This window comes from Grammomys surdaster, unplaced genomic scaffold (assembly GCF_004785775.1).
Source record: "Grammomys surdaster isolate TR1022 unplaced genomic scaffold, NIH_TR_1.0 239, whole genome shotgun sequence".
NCBI classification, from domain to species: Eukaryota; Metazoa; Chordata; class Mammalia; order Rodentia; family Muridae; genus Grammomys; species Grammomys surdaster.
In genome coordinates this window covers 9,790,533-9,806,777 of record NW_021604684.1, presented here as the reverse complement: position 1 = coordinate 9,806,777, position 16,245 = coordinate 9,790,533, and the positions used below count along the sequence as shown (strand labels likewise).

The 16,245-nt window shown below is 50.3% G+C and overlaps 1 protein-coding gene across 1 annotated transcript in view; it reads right to left on the bottom strand.

The window, feature by feature from the left end:
* The window catches only part of Ppargc1b (PPARG coactivator 1 beta), a 101,607-nt gene extending 88,620 nt beyond the window's left edge, over positions 1-12,987 (bottom strand). Inside the window, exon 1 of the mRNA XM_028774320.1 lies at positions 12,910-12,987. Coding sequence (XP_028630153.1) covers positions 12,910-12,987 — 78 coding nt within the window. The remainder of the gene's footprint in view (positions 1-12,909) is intronic.
* Between the last annotated feature and the right edge of the window lie 3,258 nt (positions 12,988-16,245).

The window sequence follows — 16,245 nt, the reverse complement described above, 5'->3', positions numbered from 1 at the left end:
CTTTTTATTTTCAAAGGTATTATCAAACTGTACTACAGACGGCTTTGCTCCTCCTTGCTTCTCTGACAGACTATACTTTCCCCAGGGATGATACACTGAGGATTTTCAGAGTAGACAAGGGCTCATATAGGCCCAACCTGGCCTCAAAGTTGCTGTGTTATCCAGAGAATGGGGACACTTCCCTGAGTTAAGAGGATCTGCAAGCTCCCATGGCTTTTCCCCAAGTGGATCACAGCCATACTCCCTAACTGGAAGAATTCCTACTATGGGGATTAACATTCCACAAGGACGTGCCCTCAGAAGGTGTGTTCTGATAGAGTTTCAGAGACTCCACAGAGAGCTTGTCTTTGAGCTTTCTGTGCATAAGGCATATCTTTGGTGACAAGGACACTGGCCCTTTGCAGAGGCTATGGCAATCTCTGTAGGGCTCACCCATTTACCACAGCACAGCTCTGAGCACAAAGGCTGTAGCTGATGAAGGCCACCTTCTTACATTTAACAAGTTCACGGTAAGATTAAGAGTCAGGACAGCGTGGCACACAATGGGCCCTGAAGGACAGGACAGTTTTCCTATACAAATCATTCCTCAGACCAAGTCCCCTCTTGTCTATTCTCCTGACCCTGGCCTACTCAGATGCCTCTAGCCACCCCATTCGAATGCTTTCTGTGTCTAGTTGGATTAGCCACACTGCAGTTGTCAGGATCAAGTGCTTTGAAGCAGACACACCTAGTTTCCTATCCCAGCCCTGCCAACATGAACCAGGATCAGGTGATCTGGGGATAGTGGCTGCAATTCTCTAAGTCCTATTCTCAGGCATTAGAATACCAACCTCACAGGCTGCTGGAGGATTAAAAAGCTAATGCCCTGAAGGTCCCAGCTTAGGCTCCTGCAGATCAAGCAATCCGAGTGGTCGCTATCTTGTGATTACCCTTTAAAAATGATAATGGTGATAGCAAATTTCTTTGATGACTTTTAAGGCTTACCCAGTCAAACTCCTTGTGTGGATGAGACAGTTAAAGCTTTCCTAGTTAGTCAGACTCCTCATGTGGAATGTTTGAGGTAGAGGGTGGGGGTGGGATGTAGCTTAATGTTAGTGTCTACTTAGCAAGCAAGGTTCCATCCCCAGCACCAAATCACAAAACAAAACCTCTCAGGATGACAAAATACAGGGCAAAGCCAAGGACTGTAAGTGTAATGGGTTGTGGGACCACAGCAGAAAGGGGACTTCTGAGAGTGGGGATCAGAGCAGGTGGCATCTGAGGTGGATATTGAAGAATATAGGTGGAGATAAGGGCAGGAAGGAGGATCAGATCCCTCATGGCAGTGTCTCTTAGAAGCAACCAGGGAAGAGAAACTCTAGAACACCACTGGACAACTCTACGTCAGCCTCAGTCTACCCAGTTGTAAAATGGGGCTTGGTAGAGACTTCTTCATGAGGTTCCTCTGAGGTTAATTGATAGTACATGGGTAGAATTCAACACAGGGCCAAACAATTCCTTGAAAGGGTTAGACGGTAGTTGTTATCTGTCCTCTTCCTCCTTATTGCTGAAGGGTAGGGTTGAAGATGAAGCCCGTCTAGAAGCATCTTAAGCCAGAGATCACATTCTGAATAGTATGCTTTTCTGCTTATCACAGCAGGTCACACAGGCAGTAGCTGACTGACAAGACGTTAGATGGGCATTTGAGACCTTGAAGGTCCTACCCGGAGGTCTGTTTCTTCAGGTCTTCCAGGGTGGACTGCAGAGTTTTTCATCAGAAGATACCATGGCCTGAGGTCTCCAGCAGCGTGAAGTCTGGGCTACCCTCAGTGCCAAGAAGCCACAACCCAGTCCTTCTCTGTGCTCTAGGTGCCTCATTTCCCCACAAGGAGCCTGAGACCAGAAATAAAGGCTTGCTCGAGCAGCCACGTTGCCAAGGCTGTTTGCCATGGCAACATCAGGGAGGGACTCGTGGGCCGGCTGCTGCAACTGCTCAGGGCCCGGTTTCTAACGTCTCCTCTCTCCCTCTGGTAAATGACTATGTTCTGCCAGGCAATCACGAGGAAAAAATATGGCTGCAGAGCTGTCGGAGAGCATCCATCTCAGTCAGGCCGGGCTTACCCAGCTAAGTATCCAGACAGTGGGTCCCAGAAAGTGGAGTCCCTGCTATGTGGAACCAGCCATGGCAAGGAGAGAGCAGCAGTTCAGGGTTCTAGCCTGCCCCTGCTGTATGACCTGGAGACATTTCATCTGTTTTTAAACCGTTTCCTTAGTTTGAGGTTTAAAAAAAATATATATTAAGCAAGGTGATCCCTAAGGTACTCTGAGCCCCTCAAAAGCGCAAGATGACATTTGTATAATGAACATTTCCATCCCTGCTGCTACCATCGCCAATGTGACAATCATTAATCAAGCACTTACTATGTCAGGGAGGCAAGCTGCTGTGTCCTCTACAGTTGTGCCATGTTTTCCTAAGACCACACAACTATCCCCTGATCCACATCTGAAGCAATGAGGCTGAGAGGGATCAAAACATTTGCTTGAGGTCATGAAGCTAGAAAGTGGAAGAGCCCTGGTTTAAAAAGTAGGCAAGTAAACCTTAATGCCTGGGTTCTTAGCCACTACTAGGTATTCCTTCATTCATCTCTCTTCAAGCGGCATCCAGCTGGATTTGGTTTTCTAAAAGCCAGCATGGCAACAGTTGCTAAGGCGCAATGGGACACTTCTTTAGATTTAGTGCAGGAAAAGGAAAACAATTACTTTGACAGAGGAACTTCAGGCCTAGGCAGGACTAAAGACCTAGAGTTCAAGAGGAAGAAAAAAAAATCCCAGGGTCTTTACTCTGTCTCTTCATACAGAAGGCTATATACCAAACACCATTGCATATCTCATAGGCACTGTCTTGGGCCATTTGTACTAAGACCTTAGAGTCCATGACAGCATGCTACTGCCACACCCTTTTGGCAGATGAAAATTCGGAGACACAAGCAAATCCTTTGCCAAGGCCATACATAGGGCCTGCTGTCCCCAGAGCCCAATCACAGAACTCTAACCCCTTCTTCTGGAACAATCAGGGAAAGATTTATTGTCCTGTTTTAGATACTACACTCATAGCAGCAAGCCTGTGGAGCTAACTAGTCAATGACTTTACCTCCCCGTTTGTAAGTCTCTCTCTAGATCGTGTGGCAATGCAGTGCCCTAGGAAAGAGCAGAGCAGGGTCCCAGGAGCCCAGCTGCCACCCAGAGCCTGTAGACCAGACCTCAAGCCAGGACTGATCTCTGGGAGCTCTGCAAGTCAGGCTGTTGACCATGACATCTCTTCATACCCTCTCCATCTCCCACACTAGAGGGCCTGAGTGTCTAGTGAGAGAATCCATGTAGGTCAACTGCAAACAGTGTACATGTGTGGCCTTGGGGATTTAGGGATGTGAGAACAGGAAGAAAATCCTAGTCCAGGATCTGACAGACACCCAGAGCCCAGCAGTAGTATCTCTGAGAAGACTTCCTGCCCTGCCCTTCCTCTGAACCAAGATACCCTCTCCCCTGACCACGTGCTAGAACTGGACAAGACCCAGCTGGAAAGGAAAAGAACAAACCTCTAGGCACCTCAGGCCCCCTCTTCTGTGAAAGGCAGGCTGGATATGATATTCTCTTAGGGCCCTTCCCAAGTGTGGAGGAAAGGAAGCTGCTCAAAGTTCAAGTTCTGTGCCAACCACTGGGCCAGCTGTGAGATTTAACTGACTCGACCTCTCTGTGCCTCGGTTTCGTAATTCACAAAATGGAGAATATACAACCAACCTCCAGCATCACTGCACGAAGCCCATCCTCGTCGGGACCATATGTTCATGGATACTGAGCCACTCAAATGAAAGATACGGTGTGCAGCATATGTCATGATACCCTGATATTGCTGATAATGAAGCAAGGGTGTGCTGAGGGACTGGGGAGACCACTAAAGACTTTCTAGGTACTGTCTCCACTAGTCATCATCATGGGCAACCATATTGATGACCTGTGAGGAAAGCATGTCCAAACCTGCCTAAGTAGAAGGGACTTAAGTGTCTTCGCCAAGAAGACAGGTTCTCAGGTAGGGGCTTAAAGCTCAGGTTGACTAGAAAGAAAGATATTAAAATGACAGCAGGGGCAATAGCCTTTCTCCAGAACTCTAAGACACAGTGAAAAACAGTGGGTGCCCTGCTCCCAAGAGAACATATGCCACCATAGTGTGGAAGCACTAATCTCTGCTGTGCCCTGGGTGTGCCTGTTCTACAAGGAGAAAATGGTAACTGAAACAGACAAAGCTCCATCTTTATCGTGCTGACTATCTAGGAGAAATTTCCTAAAGAGTATTGCCTGTGTCCTGTATAAGGGGTGAGGTAGCACTGGACCACTAGGCAAACAAGGTGCTATAAACTTGTGCTATTGTTTAATTTGCAACTACTCTTTATAAGAATGGAGGCTATCTGATGGGGATGCTCTATGGGATAGCAATATGTTGTTAAGAATTATCTTATTTTAGAAAAAAAAAAAAAACTCTACACAGAGAAACCCTGTCTCGAAAAACCAAAAAAAAAAAAAAAAAAAGTTATTGCTATGTTCCTTGAACAGAATAGCAGTATGTTTTCCCCACATGTTCTGTGAACTATCTAGACTCAGGCTCTTGGACACTTTGGCAATGTCCAGTAAACATTCAATCTCATGGAGTGGGCCTTTAATCCAATCAAAACGCCACCGGTTGCTCCCATGACATTTTTGTCACTATTGTATCCATTTGTTTCTCAGGCATGTTACTGTTGTAGATTGTAGCGTTTGTAGCTGCAGGAGACCAGTGATTCCCTTTCTCCTCCAGTAGTGTGTGGAATACATTCCAGCGCTATGAATGCTGGTCAGTAGTAGTGAGGCTCCAAGTATGGCACCAGCTGGGCTTCTCTGTAGTCAATGACAATGAATTAACACAGAAACCCACAACTGGACAATGTGCAGAGTATGAGAGACTTGGGAGCACTCAGCCCTAAATGGGATGTCTTCATCAAACCCCTCTCTTCAAGGCTCAGGGATTCATGTGGAAGAGAAGATGGAGACATTGTAAGAGCCATGACTCCAGGGGGAAAGTGTCTTCCAGGCAGAACAGGATGGATGTACATATAAACTCACAGAGACTGTAGCAGGACACACAAGACCTGTACAGGTTCAAGCCAGATGTGGTCCCAGTACTGACAGGGACAATATGGGCTCCCACTCCTAAACAAGCAGCTATTTGTAATTGATACCTGCTGATAAAGGGAAAATCAGTTCTCTCCAATGGAGTTTAACCTACACTCTAGGACAGGACCCATGCCCAGGAGTAGCTGGCTGGCACAAAATAAATTCCATTTTATTTTCTGCATATGTGGGCTTTTTGATTCATTTTTGTTTTGTCATTTTTTTGTCCTATTGGTTTTGTTTTGGTCTTTATTGAGGAATGGGGTTTTGAGAATGAAATAGAAAGAAAGGCAAATGTGGGCAGGTAGGGAGATGGAAGTGATCTGGGAAGAGTTAGGAAGAGAGAAAAACATGATCAAAAAAGCAATAATTTAATAATGATGATGGTGTATGAAAAAGAGTAATATTTTTTTTTTTAAAAAAAAAGGAATCTCATGTGACTTCCAGTGGTTAGGGAGGTTTCCTAGCAGAAAAACTACAGATCATGATTTAAACCCAGTGGAGATCATTCCAGAGCTCTGCAGGCCCAGCACACGGTAAAGGAGGGCTAGAGCTATTAGGTCCAGAGATGGGAGAGTCCATACACAGCACAGCCAGGGGAGACAGCTCTTGCAGGTGAATAGAAATGGTCAGATAGACATGAGGACACAGCAGAGGACAGCATGAATCCAGGTCCCTGGAGGAAGTCTCCCAGCACATTCTGGGATGAGCCACAGAAGAATATACTGTTATCCTCAGTTTTGTATATGAACTGACTACAAGTTGGGGACATTTGTCCAAGATCATGGTGCTTGTAAGTCCTGGTTTAAAACTTGGGAAAAGTAAACAACTCAGGTTAAATCCTGGTGCCTAGGCTCCAACGACAAGGACCTGATGCCCTTGTACATCAAACTTCAAGTATGGCCGTGAAGTTAAAGTTGTAGGGGGCTGAGCCATCAAAATATGAAAAATGTAAAGAAATCTTAAATCACATTGCTACCCATTCACGCCTACATACTACATGAGTGCAGTTACATGACACTCTGAAAAAGGCAAACCCATGAACACAGTAAAAATACCAGTGGTTGGCAGCAGCAGGAGCAAGGGAAAGGAAAGACAGAGTGCAGAGGGCGCTTAGAATGACGGACGGCCCTGCAGTGCTGTGAGGTACTGTTACTACACACTTGTCCCAGTCCACGGAATGTGTGACTCTAGGAGTGAGCCCTGTGGTGAGGGGTGGGGGGAGCTCTGGGCAATTGTGCTGGGTGGGTTGTCAGCTGTGAGAGTGGACTTCTGGTGAGGAACACAGACAACTGGGGAGGGGAGGCTGTGCATGTTGAGGGGAGAGCAGGCTCATACAGAAAATGTCTGTACCTTGCTCTTAGTCTTGTGACCAAGACCAAGGGCAAACGACAGAAGACACTGTCTATCGTGGCAAAGCCTGGTAGCAGTTATGGGGATCTAGCTGTGGATGGGACAAGGACCTAGGACAGGAGGAGGACAGAGAACAGAAAGGTCAGCTCAGTGCAAAGGATTACACATCCTAGAGGTGTCCAGAAGATGACTATGAGGTGTTCCTCTGCCTTGATGAGTCAGAGGGAAACTGGCTGCAAGCATCCCCATCACCGCATATAGCTCAAACTCTGCTTCTCTTTTCTTTTAACATGAGCAATGATTGAGGTCCAGGATGGGGGTGGGGGTGGGGGACACTGTAAGCCTGGCTACCCCCAGATGCTGAGGCAGGAGGATCACAGATTGAAGGCCAGCTAGAGCGACTTAATGAGACTCCATTTCAAAATTAAAAGTAGAAAGAAGGCTGGGGTGGAGTTCAGTGGTAGAACGCTTGTCTAGCCTTTTCAAGGCCTTGTGTGTAATCCAACCAACCAACCAACCAACCAACCAACCAACCAACCAACCAAAGGACTGCATGTACAGAACCAGCGCAAAATTTAAATCTGCCCTATAAAAGGGCTTCAGTGAGAAAATTCCAAGTTGTAGCGGGTTGATGCTCACTTTACAGCCATTATTTTTATTCCTGACAGGGTGTGTTAGCCCCATTTCACAGGTTGAGAAACTGAGGCCTAGAGCAACCGAAGTACTTTAGACGCTGTCTTCTCTCGGTGTGTCATCACTGGTTTAAGGTGCTGGAAAAACAACCCTGAGCATAAATAGAGTGCAATCTGTCTTCGGGTAGCATTAAGAGTCAGGTTGTGTAGGTATGCCATCACTATCCCCACCTCTTCAGTTAGTCCAAGGCGGTGTGAGTGATTGGCAAAGCAGTGCATTCTTAGAGACCATGAAATCTTTAGAACTGTAAAGCAGTACCTAGATTGTATGGATCTTTGTGAGGAAGAAATGTAATAGTGTCAACAGACCATGTGACTGAGAGGATGCTCTATAAATGCTGCTGCTTGGGAAGGGAAGGCAGCTGTTAACACTGCAATGCTCTTGTCATGACCTCACTTCCAAGCCTGAGGCCCCATCTGAGGGACGCTTCTGGTTCCAGCCAGTGCTCCATATAAATGAGAGGGAAGGAAAAGGGTGACTCATAGCCTAACATTGTGGAGTTCCTGGCTGACCCGAACCAGTTGGAGAGAGGAGGCCCCAAGGCCAGGGGGAAACATGAGCCCAGGGGCCCAACTGCTAGGCTAGGTTTCTTAGCCATGCTCACCCACCAGCATCACCCAGAGAGGCCAGAGAAAGTGTGGCTGGGGCCTCTGGGGAGTATGCCCTCAGATGTACTCAGATGAAGACGTTACCCTGCCCCTGGTCTCATGCAGGCCAAAGGAGGGCAAATGCACCTGCTTCACACAGCTACAAGTTTGATTGGACAGCAGCTGACCCTGGCTTCAGTGGCAGCAGAGGCAGCATTTTCCCAGACCTATCAAGGAGCGCTGGGACTTCAAGTCATTTCTCCAGTTCTCCCTGTGCCATGGGCCCCCCCAAGTAGGACAAGCTCCCAACCATGGTGCTATATGGAACCAGCAGTAAGTGATTCTCCATGGGAAGGGACTGAGCATGGGATGCAGAGGAAGCCCCGAGGGAATGTAAGTTGTTGGCAGGGACACAACTCAGACCCATGAGAAATGGCAAATCACCCCGCCCCACCCCCACCCCCATCAGAGTGGGGCTCTGAAGCATGGCAAAGCCTTCCTGGGTGTCCAAGTGTGAATGTTGACACTGAGTGCAGAAAATGTCCACCCTAGTTTTCTTCCTTTAGATACTACAGACTGAAGATGGTTCCCATCAAACTTAGCTAAACCTGACCCCTCGATACAGCAGCGGACTATAAATCTCACCTCCTCATTTATCTGTATGCAGAATCCCACCTCTTTGATTCGGATGTATGCAATAAACACTACCTCACGGTACAACTGTATATAATACACGCTGAGCATCTGAGCCTTTCTCCATCAGACAGCCCAACCAATCCACTCAGTTCTAGTTGTTTCTGTGTCTTTTCTTCATTCCCTCACTGCCCTAGTCAGGTTAAATCCCTGGGGCCATGCAAGGGGGCAGCCATTGAACATCAAAGAAACGCACATGAACTGCAAGAGTAACAAAGTAGATTGTTGACCGAACTGGTAGAATACAAACGGCATGAATAACTGGGGTATGGCCAGCCAGGCGTTTCCACACAATGCTGATGAGTGTGTAAATGAATACAGTCTCTCTCAAAGACGATTTCCTTATGTGTTTACCAAACGCCAGCGTGGTTCCTTTGACAGAGCAATTTCACTTCTAGGAATTTAAATGAAGGGGAAAAACCGCATGTACACAAATATATTTGTTTCGACGTTGCTTACAATAGGATAAACGCAAGCAGCCGAGCGACAGCAGAGGATTGATTGATACATGTTGGCTCGACGTCCCATGAAATACTATACAGCCATTAAGATATTAGGCACAATATTTATTGATGAGGAAAGATGTTCACAGCATATTGTGAGGAGATAAAAAAAAGAAGCAAGTTACAAAAACAGTATGCTTGCAAGTTACAAATTAGTATAACAGAATAACTACATTTATTATTTTCTTCCCCACCCCCACACCCCAAAATAACTGGTCTATATGAAAAACATCTAGAGATACATATGACTTTAAAGCGGCTATCTTTGGGTAATATTACATATTTCTGGACTGGTGAGAGGGCTCAGCAGGCAACAGCTAACAACCTGAGTTCAATCTCCATGTCCCATTTTGTGGAAGAGAACAAACTCCTGCACCTTGTCCTCTGACCGCCACACGCATGCCAGAGCACGCACGTGCAAACACACATACCAAATTAGCTAATTTAAACCAATTGAAAATATTAAACATGACTCTCTTTTCACAATGCTTGGCAGTGTTTTCTAACAGTGTCAACATTACTTTTTAAACAAGGGTTGGACTAGCTGATTTATAAATGTCCTTGTCATCTCTCACACTCTGACTGTTCCTCCGGGCTCTCATGTGATTTCAAATAACTCCTTTATTGACTGGGCTTCCCCGTGTGGCCTTTGGAGTCAAGGCTTTTGCTAGCAGCTGTAGCCCTCGACATCGTCCTCTCCCATGTCCACTGCCCAGCTGTCTTCCCTGTCAGCCCAGGAGCTTGTTTGGCTCAGCTGTACCCCTATTTGTAATCCATGTACCTCGTCAAGAGCTGGGCAAAGGGACATTGCTCAGCATGCTGGCAGGTGCCATGTGAGCACAGAGAGATAAAAGACCTAACTTAGATCCTACTGGACAGACTCAAACACATAAGTGCTTGGCTCTATAACTAACTATGAAAGGCACAAGAGAGAGTAGGGCAAGCTGGCAGGAAGGCCTGCTAAGGGAGAAAGCCATGCGGGATGGTGGGCAAAGCACACCAAGCAAGGAGTACAGCAGGCAAAAGTGAAGCCAGCAGAGAGTTCTTTGGAACCTATTCTTCAAACATTTCCAAGACACTTCCACAAGCCTGGTTCTGTTAAATGTCTACTTTGGCCCCAACGAATAAACGTTAAGTCTCTCAAACAGTTCTCTTTAAGCCTGGGTTAGCCACCAAAGACAAAAAAGGACTCTTTTGGGGACAAAGACAATCCACTTTCCCCAACCCTCCCGAGGGGAGAGCTGGGGGAGAGGAGGGTCTGGGAAGGGCTGTGGGGAAGAAGCAGGACAGCCAGACAGCTCACATGCAAACATGGCTCACCCCACCAGCAGGCCTCTGGCTTCTCCGTCAGCGCCACCGGCCCCATTGGACAGATGGAGGAACCCGGCTGGAGAGTTAAAATGGCTTGCTCCAGGATCACCCAGCCAGAGAGCGGGGAAGGTGACTCCACTCAGGCCTTCTGACTCCAAGTCCAGTGCTATTTCGAGGTAACACACAGGACCTGGAGTCAGGAGCCCTGGGTGGCTCTGTCACCCCCTGGCTGAGTGGTCGTGGACAGGCAGCTCACCCCTCACAGCCTCTTCCCCAACTGTAAAATGAGGCGGCGGGCTGCCCCGCCCATTCCCGCTCAGCTCTGAGCCTTCTAGGGGCGGCTGCAAAGCTCCTGGTATCAATTACATTTCCCAAGTTGGCCCGGCAAAGATCACCCGGAGATCTTCGGCCTGTCACGTGATTAAGTTAAAAGGGGGTGGGGGGAGTAAACGTCCCAAATTAACTTTCACTGCATTGCTTCTGCTGACAACTGGTTACCCAATTTTCTAGTTTCCTTGGGTGAAGCAAGGAAACAACCTACTGAGTAGAATAGGCTGGTGGTTAAAAGGGCAAACAATTAATTAATTATCGGTGAGCTAAACACCAAAATTAGAGTTAAAGACGAGGGTCCTGTCCAGAGCGGACAACCTTGGTATGGGTGAAGGAGTCTCACTGGCAATTTTGGGCCTGTTCTACTCGGTTCTTAAGACACGACTCCACGCAATCGAGATCTGGGGTGCAGGTCTTTTCCAGGACCCCCATACCCCTACCACCTCCACTCCCGGTTCCACGCTGTCCACTCCTGGGGTGCTGAGGCTAAGGCCCGCCTTGGGCAGACACAAACACCGGGCGTGTGACCGTGCCCGGCGACGCTGCCGGGAGCTCCACTGCAGTTTCGTCAGAGGTAAAGGTACGCGCCCGGCGCGCGCGGCGTGTGCACACGCTCAGGGGACACACACACACACACACACACACACACACACACACACACCACTCGCACACAGCTTGCTCATTAACACCCCCTCCCGACCTGAAGAAGCGCGATCATTCGCCACCATCCCCTTGGGCCTCTGCTATGAACCCACCCGAGCGCACCAGCCCCACACCACGCGGCCCCGCGGCTCCCGGACGCCACGGCGTTTGCAGAAAGCTCCCGCGCGTAGCGGGCTTCCTCTCGCTCGGCGACACACCGCCACGACGCCTGTCCTAGTCGCCAGCCTGAAGTCGCCACCAGGAGTCTTCCCGGAGCAGAACGTCTCGGCCGCTGCGTCCCCCTCCAAGTCGCGTCTCACCGCAAGGAGTCAGCTTGCAAGCCTCTCCCCGCCCACCCGGTCCCATGACAGCTGCTACCGCCCAAAGACTGGTAGATTCTAACCAGAAGCAAAGTTTCCCTCTCTCCTCCCACCTCCCCCCCCTCCGCTTTCCCCTCCCTCCCGGTGTTATGCAAAACGGGCCGGCACAAACGCTTCCACACCAGGTACTCAGCTTGTCCCCGCGAGTCCCGCGGGTTTCCGCCTAGCAGCCCCTCTCCGTACCCAGGCGTGTCCCCGCAACCGGGGTCTCCTCCAAGGCTCCGTCGCATCCCCAGCCTCTCGAGAACACACAGCCAGGAGCCGGGAGCAAAAGCCCTAACTCGGGAGCCAAACTTTAGGCTTGCAACAGGCATGGACTGGAGGGGAAACGGAGGAAGAGGTGGGGGCCCCCCACGCCACGTGCACACATTTTCCCGCAACTGCTTGTCCCAGCAGCAGACCCCATTTTAGGCTCCAAAGTCCGCAGCTTCCCTGTCCTCCCTCCCGAACACCAGAGCACACTCCTGTCATGCGCTTGTAGCCGGTGAGGCTCCCAGTCTCAGTCAGAGCCCGGGACGCCGCCTCACCTTCCCTTCCCCCTGCATCGTGGAGCGCGCGCCGGGGCCGCGCGCCGCAGGGGGACCCAGGCACCCCCTAGATAGTCCTTCCGCCCGGATCCTGCCTTGCTCTTTCCTAGCGGGTCTCCTCCGGATAGTGAGAGCTGGAAGACGCAATCTCCGCCCGCATGTCCACGTGCCCCGCCGACCCCTAGTCCCCTAGCCAGCAACTGACAGGAAACTCTGCGCTGCCGGAGCAGGTCGGGGGGTGGGGGGACTACGGGGTACCCGATGCTGGAGAACGAGGAGACTCCAGGGCTACCGATTGCCTCCCTTAGCCCCGCCACAAGTGCACGTGAAAGTACGGCAGCAAGTGCCCGGCGCCGAGGACGCGCCTACAACACCCAGAGCCAGCCTTTAGGGATCCCCCGACCCTGGCTGGATTCTACCTGCCATAGGACTCGCAGTACCCCTCAACTTTGCCGGTGGAAGACAGCAGACTCTAGGTGGCCCTGGCTGTGTCCCCCCCCACAATGCTACAGCAGGCGCCGGCGACCTGCAGCTCTCTACGCCTGTAACAGAGCGTAGCGCAAGGCACGTGGAAGGGGGGGCTCTGCAGCCTGAACCCCCCCGATCGCCCCCGGTGCGCCCACCGCTGCGCTCCTTTCCTCTGCAGCTGCGGCTGCAGCCCCGCGCCTCTGCACCTTAGTCCCTGGCCTGCGTTCCCAGCTGGCAGTACCTGCGTGTCAGACAGATAGTTGAGGAAGAAGGACGAGAGCTCTTCATCCAGCAGCGCGCCGCAGTCGTTCCCCGCCATCTTCCAGCCGCGGCTGCAGCGTGCGGCGGAGTCAGCGCCGAGCCCGCCCGGGGGAGGGAGCGAGCGAGCGAACAAGCGAGCGAGGAGGAGGGAGGAGGCAGCCGGGCGGGCGGGCGGGTGGAGGGCGGAGCTCGGGCCCCCGGCTGCGGCAGGCGGGCTGGCTGCGGGGGCGGGGCCGCGCGAGCCTGGGGTCGCACCCCCCCGCTTTTCCTGCTCAGAGTCTGGCGCGGCGACCAGGTCTCGCAGCCCCCTGCAGGGAAAAAAAAGCGCCGGCAGCCAGGTGGCGGTGCCCCGGCCAGCAGCCTGGTGCCTGCGCAGCAATGCGGGCACCCCCTCCTTACTGCTAGAGCGAATCACGTTGCGTTAGCGCTGGGCGGGCCCTTGCCAGACAACCTGCTTCTACACAGCTGGGGAAACTGAGGCTCCAGGAGGCTTAGAACCGCGTTTGAAGCCGCGGTGCTCTGCCACGGCAAAAGAGAAAGCTTCGGAGGCCTAAGTTCTCTCTCTTCCCAGACAGACTGCAAGGCCAGAGAGGGAGGGAGACCCGCACAGGTCAAAGGCAGAGAAATCAGAGAAGACTCCTCAGAGAGGGTGGCATTCATATGTTTTCTTTGAACCATGCGTTTTTTTATTCCATTTTCTGTTAAGCCTAACCATCTCTCTCCCCGAGACCCACCCAATAACCCCCGTTAAAAATAATTTCAATCATGTCTTTTACTGTAGCCCAGTGTCTAGAACTGGCTAAGCTTCTGTCAGTCTCCGGGGTCCATTGGCCTTCTCTCTTCTCTTAGTATAAACCTTCTGAAAAGGAGCTGCTATGTCAATCAGCCATTCGCCAACGAATGGCATCTTTAGGGCATCCTTACCCACCAACCTTGTAAGTACCAACCCATTTGTTGCTCTCCTACCTCAAGCCTATGCTCTACCCTTCCCTTAGAAGTGTCTCGGCCTCCCTTGTACCTTGGCTTTGATGAAGACTTGATCTGAGTCAGGTTGTCCTTGCTAGAGTCTAAGAAACCAGGCTTAAATCTTGCTTTGGCTTCGTCTCCAGTTTACCAGAGGTAGTTAATAAATAGTGTGTTAGCCGAAAAGGCTGGAAGGTTTTGCCTCCCAGCCACCACCACCATCACTCTACACTGATGAGGAGCTGGAGGTCAGGAGTGCACACCAGGAGAGTCCTGAACCACAGCCAGGAAGCAAACCTTCTGACTTCAACCTTGAACTCTCATCTCTTCGATGCTTGCCAGGCAGGCATCTAGGTGTGTGTGCCCTGGGGGTGGGGGTTGGGGCGGGTGTGTGTGTGTGTGTGTGTGTGTGTGTGTGTGTGTGTGCTGGAGCTGGATAAAGGCTGGAAGGCAGTAAGACTCAGACCTATTTAATGGGCACACCTGCCTCCCGCCCTGCTCCCACAGGGTACTGACAAGGGCTGCCCCACCCTGCCGGGCTAGCAGGCTCCTTCCAGAGAGAAGAGGAAACAGTCCCAGCACACCTGCTCAGACTTGAACCACTCAGCAACAGCTTCCTTCTTCTCCAGTCTGAGGTTCCCAGAACCGCAGGGTGTGATTTCACTCTTTGGGCATAAGGCCAGCACGCTTTTAAGGAACAATGCTGCCAACAGAGAGAATGTTCAGCTAACCTCAGAGAAGTCCTGGGTTCTGGTCCAGCCCATACCGTCTCTTGTTCCAGCACCAGAGAGCTCAGTAATGTGACTGCCTGGTTTTGAACCCCAGCAAGTCGCCTGGTCTCAGGCCTTCATTTTCTCATCTATACAAATGTCTATAGTAAAATCACTTACTCATAGTGAGGTTATGAAGATAAAGAGATAAGATATGTTAAGTGCTTGGCACAGGGCCTGACCTTAGGGGGATTGCTAAGCTACTGGAGGAGAAAAATACTCTTGCAGGAGTAGCTCATACCATTATGACTTACCTTCCCTCCCATACTTAAACAAACTTTGTGCTCCATTCAGGTCTGAATCCTGGTGCCAACTTAACTGGGTGCTACTGTTACCTAAAAGTAAACGGAGAGTCTGGCGTGATGATGCATGCCTGTAATCCTAACACGGGACATGAAGGGAGGAGGGTTAGGCCAAGGTCATCCTTGGCTATATATGGAGCTATAGGCCAGCCTGGATTACATGAGATGCTGTCTATAATAGTGATGATGGTGATGATGATGATAATAATAATAACCTATAGGCCAGCCTGGATTACATGAGATGCTGTCAATAATAATAATAATAGCAACAAGGCAAGGGCTGAGAACGTAGTTCATGTGGTAGAGCATTGTGTCCATCATACATAAAGTTCAGAGTGCCATAGAACTGAATGAAACTGGGAATTGTGACATGCATTGTAATCCCAGCAGTGAGGAGGTAGAGACAGAAAGATCAGATGTACAGGGTCATCTTTGACTACCTAGCATGTTTGAGACCAGCCTAGGCTGCATGAGACCTTGTCTTACAAAATCCAAACAACAACAAAAGGTAAAAACATCACTTGCTTAACTCCTCTGCGCCTCAAAGTGGGAACAGCGGTGGTGTCATTCCACACAGGGTTAAATGAAACAACGCGCTCAAAATTGCTTGGCCCAGGTCCAGCAGACAGGAAGTACCCATCACTATTGTTCCCATCCTCATTCCCACCAAGGATTTGAATGTTCCTAAGGCGGTGGCGGCGGCTGCTGGATCAACTTGGAGTCCTATGGGATGGTTTCCAAAACTGTCCCCATTCAGCTTGGCCCCTTGGTGGTGTTCCTTTTATAGTCCAAGGGATACACTGGGTCCCCTCCCCAGCCAGCCATCTCTAGCCATGGCCCTGCAGAGTGACTGCATTGTTCAGAGGGTGTGTTTGCTTTTAGAACTCTGGTGGTGGTGTTAGAAATCCTACCCATTGCCCAGCCTCAAGGGCTTTATCACTGATCCTCTGATCAGGTTGTAGCTGGCAAGACATTTGAAGTGCTCCTTCTCCACAGGAGCTTAGCTTGCTTCTTCATCAGTGACACTCACAACAGGGCCCCCTTGAAGGAGGGTGAAGTTCTTCCTTGAGAAGGCCCTCAAGTGCACAGCGGGATAATTCATACCTGTACCCCAGCATTCAGGAGGCTGAGGCAGGAGGGACCAATGTAAGCCTGAGGCCACCCTAGGTTATACAGTGAGACCCTCTCTCAGAAAAGGAAAGGAAAGGAAAGGAAAGGAAAGGAAAGGAAAGGAAAGGAAAGGAAAGGAAAGGAAAGGAAAGGAAAGGAAAGGAAAGGAAA